Genomic DNA, 11,462 nt, shown 5'->3' with positions numbered 1-11,462 from the left:
AGGAACAAGGTTCTGACATTCAAAAATAAGTCTGTAGGTCTGACTATAAAATTATCTTATTCTGAGAAAATTACATTTTGCATTTATTAAGTCAGTCTTACCTGTCCCTTTGGCAAAACTCTTCTTAAGAAAGGGATCACAACATCTTTAAGCCATAAACATAGTTCCCTCAAAGGAACGGTGAAATGGATGGCATTAAGCAAGTTCTCCAGCATTTTCTCATCAAAGCTGCTTTCAAAATCTGCCTAAAGTATTAAAACAGAACAATTACAGATATATGGAGTACATGTTTATCTGATACTTTGGAAAGCAGTTTCACTAACATGAAGAAACAATAGATTTCACAAATACAAAGAGAAAATCTCAGTAATCAGAGACAGGAATTATATAGGCCTGTTCAGAAAAACTAGAGCTTGGTCTTCTTAAACAAGCAATTGAAGCAATTTCTTTACAAATTACGGTGGCAGGATCATGTCCTATTACTTTAGGGCCTGCTTTATAAGCAGAAACTTACTAAGAAACAGTCTTACTAAGAAAACAACAGACATGGACCTGAAAGTCCTGCACTAAAGAATATAATAGCCCATAGCCACTACTATGAATGTGTCATCCAGACTAAGGAGTCTATGTGATTATTTTTAAAGGATTTCAAGGTAGCCAGCAAATGTTCACTTAAAAATTCTGAGAGCTGTGCTTGCAAGAACGTGAATGGAAAATTATAACCACCACAGAATAAATCAAAGAATTGACATCCTTCAGACCCAGAAATATGTGTTCTGACATCAGAAATACCAGTTTATTCTTAAATCAATAAGAAGTTCAGCCTTCTAAGGAGCTAGGTGAACAGGTAATCACTATGACAATAGATGAGATTATGCCATAGACCTTTGCTTCTTTGAGGAGCTGTTTCATAACCACATCAGTCTGATTCTGTTAAACAAGGCTGGAAAATTTAAGAGACTTACCTGATGCCTAAGCCAGAGGTACTGTGCACAAGATAAATCTCCTTCTTCTAGCTGAGAAAGGATATTCTTGAAAATGTCTTCATTATTCAAGAATTCTGTCCAAGCAATACCACTAGAAGCAAGAGGAAGAAAAGAAACTCTGCTATCGTTCTATGTCAATATTAAAGGAGTTCGGGGGGAGAACTTCAAACCTTTTCTAGCTTGTACTATATGCTGTAAGAGACAACAGTAGTGTTAGATTGTGTGTGCATAAAAGTCACACCCCCTCCTATATATGTTCAATAATTAAAAAAATATATATACACAAGATAGTGCATGTGTAACAGATAAAATATGTTTTCAACATATAGGACAACACAACCTCTCTGCATTCTCCCTTCTCTGCCGTAGAGGATGAGAAACTTCAGGAAGAGAAGGAAGGGTTTAAAGTTTAATGAACTCAAATTAAAACAAAACAAAACAAAACACGTATCTTAATTTCAATGGCACGTACTTAACCATTACAATTAAATTTACTAAAAAAAAAAACCCCAAACCTGAATTTCTCTAGTCCAAAAGCTCCATAGAAAGTTGTAAGCCTTGCCTGAGCTCTCAATACCTGAATGCAGACAAGAGATTTAAGGTCAATATCTGGCTTACCAAACAGTCGTATTATATGGTTAGAATAACCATCACAAAGAGGAAGAATGGAAGAAAATAAAGACTTTCAGAATTTCAGTTAATTACATATGTAAGTTTTTTTAATAAAGCATTAATCCAAAATTTCAATTGTTTAAACACTTTACACTGTTTCTCCTTGAAGATCGATGAGGCCTGTCCAGTATACAATAGGACTATAAAAGAAACAAAATTAAATACCTAAAATCACTTAAGAAAGCTTCATCCTTTAATTTCTCGAACATCTGAAAATTAATCTTTCTATGATTGAAGGAATCGCTTATTTCTGAAACCTGTCATTACTGTGGTTTTCTTCCATACTACAAAATATAATCTTCTTTAGACTTTTAAAAAGTTCAACAGCAGTACAGTTTTTAAAACTCTACATCATAATTGTTTATGATATGATACTGTCAATCCAAGAAGTTTGTCCTCACCTCAGTTATGGATACCGGAGCCTCATCAGATGATGGAGCAACGGTTCTATAATCTTTCTTCAAGATCTGAAAGAGATGCATGAAATGGTTTGGCTGACAAGTCAGTACACGCAGAACATGCCAGACAGTACTATGAATTTAATAAAGACACAAGCAAAAACTTAGTACCTCTGTAAACTGGCATCTTTATTTTACTATGTTAGACTGATTGAATTTCTATGTGTATACAGGATCAGACAGACAACATGTATCTCTCTGATTCTGTCTGATAGGGCAGGAAAGGCTAAAATAATGAAAACAAAAAGTGTGACATATTTTGAGCTTTTAGTCCTGAAATTAATACTTAAAAGGTACTTAAAAAGACTACTACTCAAACTAAAAACTTGGTTTCTGATGTGAAAATAAAACTGTAAGCTCTTTTTTTGCTGTTAAGCAATAGCAAGAATGAGGTTGGAACAAGCCCGGCTTCATCTTCATGTTTGGTAACACACAACTTAAAACGCATTTACTTTTTGAATGACCGTAACTGGTTTGAAGTTATCCCCCTCTCAAGTTGTACAGAAGCATGTAATAGGAACGATGAGCATAAACAATTTAAACAAATAAACCCGCTTACTCTGACTTTAGCGTAGTTCAACATTTCGTGAGTGGTTTCATAGAGTGGCCATGGAGCATTTATGCAGTAATCCACCACAAATTGGCTATCCTGTTTGCATAAGGAAACAACTGACATTAATTCCAAGCTTCTTTATAATTGGAATTACTTTATTAGAGAAAGAGGGTAGAAATAAAAACATACCTGAATTTTTTGCAAATTTTCTTTGGCTTCATTCACAAGATCCAGCCAGGCTTCCTGACCATAACTCCCCACAGAAGCTGAAGCTAGTTTCTCTAAAATTGTGTTTGCTTTCACTTTGTATACAAGCTGTTCAAAAAATAGAAAAAACAGTTTTCAGTTCAATGCAATTAAGTTTTAAGCAGCCAGTCTTCAACTGAAAACTCTACTGTTTTGTTCACAATCCAGAAATGGATTACCAAGTAGTCCCTAACAATTGTGGTATCTTTATTTCACCAGCTAAGCCTGGGATTTTTATTTAAAAACGAAACAAAACAAAAAAGCTGAGGGAACATTCAAATAGTACTATTTGAATAAACCAGTGAACAAAGCCAGACTATGCGTTAGTAAATACATGAGAAAATTCTCATTTTTATTTTTTTTTTTTTAGGAACATTCTTTTCTGCTACTTAAAGGGACAAATGTCCCTTCTCCTGATCCAGCAGCCCTTATTTTGATCAGAAGAGGTACTTCTGCACCACTTCTCATTGCAAGGTTTGTCAGTTATTGTAAATAAAAACATAGTTCACCACATAGTCATCTAATTTTGAATCGGCTTTCAAGTATAGCGCATTGCTGTGTAAGGTAACATTCCACTATATTTGTAATATTTTTAATACTTTCTGTTGAATTATAGGGCAAGAACCTTACTCATAATTTCAGTTACGCTAATTAATCTCCAAATTTATTTATCAAGAACGGACAGCTTACCTCAACATCTAGTCCAAATTGAATGGCAAAATTCTCTGCTTCAGTGAATTTGTGTTTGTGAAGTAAGCGACTTAGTCTAGGGGCGAAATAAAGTAAAGTATAGTACTTCAATATAAGTGTAAAACCAGAGATAAAACATTAAAATAATAAAATAGTGTTTCACGGAAACTAGTACCTATTTTCCGGCAAGGCTTCAGTTAAACTTCTCATCACAACAATAGAAATGGGGCCTTCACAGGGTCTGCAGAAGAGAGGAAACTATGTGAATTTATCAACTGTGAAACAACTACATGCAGAAGTAATCTGCAATTTTTATACAATAATGATCTAATAAGAAACAAAACAATTATCTTACATCTGACGTTTTTCATTAATTCCTTCCAAGAAGTATATTGTATCCTGTAGTATGCAATAACAGAAATCATTAGGTGGTATGGGAAATCAGTCATAAAAAACCACAACTGTAATGCATTACGTCTTTCTTAATCTAGAAACAAATTACTGCTTTTCTCTCAGGTAAGTTTTTTTGGGTTTTTTTTAAATGCTTATTATGTTATTTCTTGCGCAGTTGCCACCATCTAAAATTTCTGAGGGCCTTAACTGAACAGATTGAAACCACTCTGCTATCCCAATTCAATCACCATCAGCACACCCTCCACACGAGTGAATCATCGTCTCAAAATTACACTCCTTCATTTTGTCCAAGCCATATGCAGGTCACACTGTATCCATCTCCACATCTTCTAGAATCTGATCTCTGTTTTACATTCCACAAAGGCAGTACATGCCTTGGCATTTCCCACCTCGACTTTATCATCTCAGATCAAAGAAAAGGGATATATTAGCTATTATTTTCTCCACTACGTTGTTGCATATATAATTTATTCTGACAAGTGCCTCATACAAGGCAAGCAATTTCATCAGCTTTGCATTTTATTGCATATCAGATCCCAAACTTACTACATTCACTTTCACAATTCCAGTGAAGAGCCAACTGCTTCAATTTCTGACTTGGTATACACTCCACCAGTCCTAATTCCTAATTCCTAAAGTTCCCACCGTCTTTTTTGATCTTCTTTTGTTAAAGTCTTTACAAGGAAGCAGTTTAAACAGTAAAAGAAGTAGTTTGCTCATCTAAATTTAAATAAATCCCAAATAAATCCAGAGCATTTTCTAAGCTCAGCAAACTTAAAACTTCATACAGCTTTTAGCCATAACAGCAGCAAGAACAACTGGCAGTGGTATTAAACACTGCAATAGACCTGGGCCTAGAAGAAAACCTTTCAGTTTGCTATATATTGTATATTTTTCTCCATCCTCTGGGGACATCAGTTAATCTTTCTTTATACAGTTCCTGCACAGTTTCTAGCACAAATTGGTTCTAATTTAACAATAACACAGTACTCTCTTTAGTAATTATAACTGTTAAGACAACTATATTTCTTCAAAGAACACCAAAAATAATCGAAACATACTGTGCCAATCCCACTTTGAACAAGTGAAGAAACACTAGATACTTCCAAAGAATAGAGTGGTTGCATAGAGGGCAAGGCAAAAACCATTAGACTTCTCATCTATAAAAAAAAGGGGGGGAAACAAACAAACAAGTCAGATTTTTTTTTCTCATACACTGGTGACAGAGTGGTGTGTACAATATCATTTCTGGATTCTTATGGAGTTAGAGAAGACGCTATTTTTATAAGTTTTTATGAAAAAGCAGGTTTCTACAATTTAAGAAAATTTAACGAAGCTTTAGATGTTGTGTCTATATATAGGTTTATTACATATAATTAGAGAGGTTTAATTTAAAAAACTGTATAATGTTCAACCTGGCATTCTGTTTCAGTTAACTCCGCTGACTGTACATGGAAGTAGATACTGACTGTACACAGAGCAGATGCTGCTCCAAAGAAACCTGTGCAGGTATGCAAGACAATAGTAAATTGTGCTGCTCTCCTCTATCTGCTTACCATTAAAAAAGGCAAACAAACCAACCCCAAACCATCCATAAAAAAACGAAACAGCAGGGCAGCTTGCCCTGATCGCCACCATAAGACATCGCAATAGTCCCTCACTCTCTCTATCCTAATGTAGGTCACATTTCAGTTTTGACTGGGCTCCTGAGAACTGTCTGCTCCAAATATTTAGCCACCTCCTTTTCTTTCCCGCCCCCGCGCCTTTTTTTCCTCAGTGACTGCATAACAATTGAGGAACAGAACACAGATAAAGAGATTATACCTGTTTGTTATCTGGTGTTGTCATGACAATCAGTTTAACATTGGTGAGCCCTTGACTACAGAATGGGAAAAAAAGAAAGCAAAATATACTGTATGAATTTTGTGTTAAAACTGTGAAATATTCTTGCTTCTGAGTTTTAGAAAACCTAGTTTTTCATGGAAATTGGTATATTTTAAAACCCATAGGGCACCCAAAAATAATAGTGGTTTAGCATGTGCAGGACATACATTTAACTTCTGACATTTTTAAGCTTCTCAAATGGATCTGATTCTTTTTTTTTTTTTTAAACTGTCACAGAGCAATAGACAGAGCCAAGTGTCTTGTCTTCTAATCTTAAGTGACGTTAATTTCCTTTGCATTTTAACCAATACACACATATCCAGATTTTGGCTTCTCCATCTGCAGAATGAAGATTTTACTATTTATCTATCCAAAAGACAGACTAGCTTTTTTATAAAAGCAGACTTATAAGCCATATTATGCGCCTTATTTTAGACAAGCATTTCTTAAATGATACAGGTTGCATGCAAGGTTCCTTATCAGAAACAACAGATAAACCAGGAAAAAGCAGAAAGTGTCAAGGTTTTCTTTTCTACAACAGAGCCAAGGATACCTACACAGTCCAATTATTTTCTCCTACCAACTAGAAAGATTTCAACAAAGATTTCTAAAAATTTGCTATCACAGAAAATCAAGTGTTTGTGGCACATTTCCTGTAACAACAGACAACTTTTCAGTTTTCAGAACTGGTATTAAAATGCTTTCCTTACCATATGACTGAAGAAGAATCTGACTCCGTACTTAAAAGAAATTCTTCAATATGTATTAAAGGCCAATCCCAAATTAGAGTAAGAGAATAAACATCCCACATGCTTAAGATATTCTAGATTAAAAAAAAAAAATCAGATATGGATTTCATATTTCCTTCACAGAAGACATTTTTTGTCTGTGTTGAGCAGAATATGAACATATTCCATGGCTTAAAAAATGACTAGGAGTAGAATTAAAAAAACACAGTAAGATCAAGATCCTCTGTAAATACAAGCATCTTTATTTCATAGAAACATATTTTAAAGCTATTACTTAAAAAAATATTTTTATAAGCTGGTTCAAGAACATCGTAAAACAAAGACTAAACCACATCATTACACATACCTCTGTGTCTAAAACAAAGAGCAGATTGTCAAGGACTTGAAGTTTTGCTGCACCTAAAAAATATCCATAGTCACATAAATTTATTATTTCTCTTGAGAAATGTATTTGAAGCAAAAATGTATTAAAACACACAATCAAGCATTGGAAACCCACAGATGTTTAACCTCATGGAACTTCCTACGTCTGTGAAAAGTTTAGCTTAAACAGAATTGTGATTTATGCATCTGAGTTAAACTCCACAAGTCTGAAGCATAAATTTTGGCTGTACATTTACAAGAAGTGTTCCATTTGGTATATGTGTATTTACTAAAAACAATGAAATAACTGAAAACATCGTAGTATTTTCTGCAATTAAATATGCATCCTACGCTTGTCTATAAGAAGAAAAAAACCCTCTTTACCTTCAATCAGACTTGAATCAGCAAAACTTCGAACAGACACCAGGTTATTGGTAGTGTCTACCTCCCATTTGGAGAGTACATAATTGCCTTTACCCTATTAGTGAAGGCAAAGTAAAATCAGGTTATACATTAGAAATTTGGCCATTGACAGGTGTGCTTCTTCAATTGGTCTTTAACTTACAAATACACTTGGAAAGCTGCAAAACTAACTTAAAGTTTAGTGCCTGTGAATGTTGATATTCAGATTATTTTTTTTTAAGTTTAGCCTTTTTCCTTTCTCCTTTCAAGACTGGCCATTACTACAGTAATTGTTACAGCCAGCATTCCTAAACATTTTTGGGTCTTCAAAAAACAAGCTGTATTTCAAAACACCCACTTTCTATTCTCATTTAACATAAAACCAGGATGAAACGTACACTGAACCTACTGAGAAAAACTGCATTGAATTCAACAGGCTTCAGTCAATGAACTCAGAAAACTTGTTTCTAGTCCAAATTAACATTTCAAACTATGTCTCTATTTTTATTTTTGTAGTGGTTCCTGTACTCAATTCATGCTTAAGGGCTTTGTTCAGTTGGGACCTTGGCTGTTGCTTTGGTAAGCCTTTGTTGAATGTGAACCTGATTGGAAGACTCTTGCCAACTTTGGCTTTGTCTCTGAGCTCAAGGACGAGACTATAAATAGCCTGTCCAGGCTAGGAACTACAGTGATTTACCAAGGTCATGCAACCAGGGTGAAAATATTTTTCCCCCCATCCATCACAACAGGCCAAGCTCTGAAATGACAATAGTTATTTCCTTAAGAGAAAAACTATAGACAGCCTGCACAACTGATAATCTTTAAATTTACAGTGAAGGAAATGAAAGACAGCTTAGTACAAAAAGTTTATTATCTTCTTTTTCAACCAACTAGCGATAAATTATGTTGCAGATCAAAAAACACCATCGCTGATCACATAAGAATTGTTACGAACACATTCTTAGCACTTACCCCGATTATCAAATGGATGTTGTTTGCTGAGTTACTTATCACAAAATTCTGACAGCCGAGACTGTGATACTCCTCTGTGGAAATGAAAGCTGTCTTTATCTGTCCTTGTAACTTTTGTGGTGGAAGATGAAGGCAAAGCAAACAAAAGGGGACAAAAAAAAGTTTATACAATCAGTGGATAAAACCTTGACCTGCTCACTTGTCCATGTACAGAAAAAGTAATAATCACAATTATGAGATGTAATAATAAACTGGTAAGTAGTCAATGAAATGTACAGAGAAAAGTTTTGTTACAAACTTTGCACTTAACACAATGTTACAAGTTAGCAGGTATTTCTTACTTTCTTTGCTGTAATCATATCCATCTTGTCAATTGCTACATTAAAAAAAAAAAAAAAAGAATCAGTGTTAAACAAACTTTTTCGAAGTTTAAAAAAAGCCACTAAATGTCATACAGGATAGTTTAATCCTAACCTGACTATGCTGAAAGGCACTTCAGCCAGGATCTTTGACAGGGTCTATTTATATTGATCACAGTACTGAGCCACAGAAAATTAACTAATAACTATACTTACACAGCATTAAAAATTTAAATTATTCCCAATATTCTTCAGTACAGCTAAGACTGATTATGGCTTAAAATCCTGCTTCCATAGTATTCAGTAGTCTCTCTAAAGCAGTGACTCAGAGACACATAAGCTAAAGGAATTACTGGACGAATACAAAAATAATTTTACTACAGAACTCATTGTATATCAGTTTCCCTTCAAAAACAAACTAAGATTACACAGAGAATCCCAACTCAATATCTTATTCCTATTAGAAAGATGCATGGAAAAGCTTTCTTGAGAGAGCTGTCCCTGTTCAAATGGAAATTCCAAGTGGTCTGTAGATCATCTTACCTTCCTGTGTTTTAGCAAGTGGGAGACACATAATGCAGAAGAATCCATTGTTTGTGAGAATGAACATATGATAAATACCTAAGAAAAATCCAATACAAATATTTGTTAAATCATACTCATAAAATTTGAGTATTCAAGAGTAAGTAAAAAGACTACTGCTTATAAATAGGACAGTGAAAAAACTGACAATAAAAATAATCTGACCAATAGATTTTTTTAAAAAAGTTTGTACATCTTAGAGTTTTGTTTGAAATTATTATTTTTGCATGCATTCATCAGACTGCAAATCCTGTTTTCATGACAAAACTACATCTAAATACATTATATTGTGGCAGAACAAGACTGGGAGCTTATAGAGGAAAAGGAACTACTAAAATCTGAAGTCTGATAGAAGAAGGAGAATGAATCATTCCTTTTGAGAATTTTTGTATGTTTAGCACAGTCTCAAAAGGAAGAGCTATTGAGTTCTGAATGTTTGTTTTCAATTACATTTGCAAAATAATCAATGAGAGCTAAGTATCTTTACAGGAAAGCACCTTACCTGCATCTTCATTATCTTTTTCAATAAAGAGATTTAAGTAAGTCTTTTCGCTTGAAGATTTTTCAACCAAAATCTAAAATGGAATCAATATAAAGACTATTATTTTGTATTTTATTTGGAAAAAAAATATGGAAATACTGATCTTCAATTCCAACTTTAAACTTTTTTCTTTCATGAAGAACTCGTTCTTGTTTATACGTGCAATTCCGAAATATATTTTCCTTATTTGTTACTTATGGGAACAAAAGTGTCCCTTTAATCTGTTTGCTTGTTCAAACTAGTTGATGTGTTCAAAACATAAGAATGTTTTTATTATGATATTTGGAAGAAAGAAAGAAACAACTCAAGAAATTCTGAGAACAAAAGGTCTTCAGTAAAATTAGAATAGAAAAATTACTGTACCTTAGTTAACAAGGTTTGTTTTGATGGTATGTGAATAAGATGGAAATTGCCACTTCTCTCACCAACCACAAGAAATTGTTTTTCTTGACACATGCCAACTACATCCACATTAGTATCTGAAAAGTTCCATGGCAAAACATAAAATATTAAGATTGGGTTTTTTTAATAGACATTCATATTTGAAACATAGGAATTGGACAATACAGTGTCCCAGATGTCTTCAAATTTATTTGTTTCGATTAAACGAAGTACAAGAAAAGGCATACGGGGAGTGGTTCTGGTATCCATTATTCCCATTTCAGTAAAAAGTTAGTGAGCATTCTAATTAATGTGTACAGAAATACTTAGTTAATTGTATACAGAACCAGCAATCACTTTTTATTACTTAAGTTTTCATTATAATAATTTTCTTTACAGGCTAGTCAGGTATGCAAGATACTTGACATATTTTCCTTAACATACATATTTTGAAAGTCAGTTTTAACTTGCACTGGAATTCCAAAGGAATGAACTTACCAAACTGAATGTGCATCTGAAGAGACTGCCCAGTACTGTCAAGAAGCGCCACCGATCTGTCAACAACAATAATACTGCCGTCTCTTGAGTTGCATGCATGCAACTGTGGATTAACAGAGACCTAAGAACAAAAAGGTTGTTATATATAATAACTGAAACACTTTAGAAAATATGACAAAGAAGCTCTGGCAATTATTAAGAAAGAGAACACCACAGCTTTGATGAGTTCTACCTCTTCTGAAGATGTGATTTGAAGCAGCGTATCCACTTGGTACAACGCAGTGCCACATTCATGTCCTAAACCAACAGGGAGCTGCTCACTCCCTGTGTCATCATTTGTAAGGAGTTCAATATCATTCCACATGTTTACCTATGATAAACATTTAAGGAACATGCTGGTAAGTGGAGAGCTTTAACAAAATTATATGACCAGGCACAAATTATTGATTTTATTATTCTACCGTGATTCTGAGCACCCTAAAGGCAAACCGCGTGCTTGGGAAAGACAAAGTTAGGTCGCAAGAGCAACGTGGCTCCCAGCTGATGTCCCCAGCGGGCCCGACTGAGCGCAGCTTGGCGAGGACAGGTTTCGCGCCCGAGACTGAAGAAAATCCAGTGCCAGGGAGCCCTCCCCGCCACGCAGCGGCCACCCCTGCCCACAGAGACCGCCAGCCGCCCTCCCATCTCCTCACCGCGGCCCCGGAGACCGCTG

At 34.7% G+C, this 11,462-nt stretch overlaps 1 protein-coding gene across 1 annotated transcript in view; it reads right to left on the bottom strand.

The window, feature by feature from the left end:
- KNTC1 (kinetochore associated 1) overlaps positions 1-11,114 on the bottom strand; it is a 39,239-nt gene extending 28,125 nt beyond the window's left edge. The window contains exons 1-21 of the mRNA XM_009880354.1: positions 10,983-11,114; positions 10,751-10,871; positions 10,235-10,350; positions 9,833-9,905; positions 9,292-9,369; positions 8,731-8,765; positions 8,390-8,500; positions 7,400-7,493; positions 6,999-7,051; positions 6,614-6,726; positions 5,844-5,898; positions 5,081-5,179; positions 3,961-4,004; positions 3,781-3,846; positions 3,606-3,681; positions 2,859-2,984; positions 2,676-2,765; positions 2,060-2,125; positions 1,502-1,563; positions 966-1,077; positions 102-245 (exon numbers count right to left, since the gene is read on the bottom strand). Coding sequence (XP_009878656.1) covers positions 102-245; positions 966-1,077; positions 1,502-1,563; positions 2,060-2,125; positions 2,676-2,765; positions 2,859-2,984; positions 3,606-3,681; positions 3,781-3,846; positions 3,961-4,004; positions 5,081-5,179; positions 5,844-5,898; positions 6,614-6,726; positions 6,999-7,051; positions 7,400-7,493; positions 8,390-8,500; positions 8,731-8,765; positions 9,292-9,369; positions 9,833-9,905; positions 10,235-10,350; positions 10,751-10,871; positions 10,983-11,114 — 1,866 coding nt within the window. The remainder of the gene's footprint in view (positions 1-101; positions 246-965; positions 1,078-1,501; positions 1,564-2,059; positions 2,126-2,675; positions 2,766-2,858; positions 2,985-3,605; positions 3,682-3,780; positions 3,847-3,960; positions 4,005-5,080; positions 5,180-5,843; positions 5,899-6,613; positions 6,727-6,998; positions 7,052-7,399; positions 7,494-8,389; positions 8,501-8,730; positions 8,766-9,291; positions 9,370-9,832; positions 9,906-10,234; positions 10,351-10,750; positions 10,872-10,982) is intronic.
- Positions 11,115-11,462: the final 348 nt, after the last annotated feature.

Source organism: Charadrius vociferus, unplaced genomic scaffold, assembly GCF_000708025.1.
Source record: "Charadrius vociferus isolate BGI_N301 unplaced genomic scaffold, ASM70802v2 scaffold332, whole genome shotgun sequence".
In the NCBI taxonomy this organism is placed as follows: domain Eukaryota; kingdom Metazoa; phylum Chordata; class Aves; order Charadriiformes; family Charadriidae; genus Charadrius; species Charadrius vociferus.
Note: the sequence above shows the minus strand (reverse complement) of the source record. Positions and strands in the feature narration are given on the sequence as shown.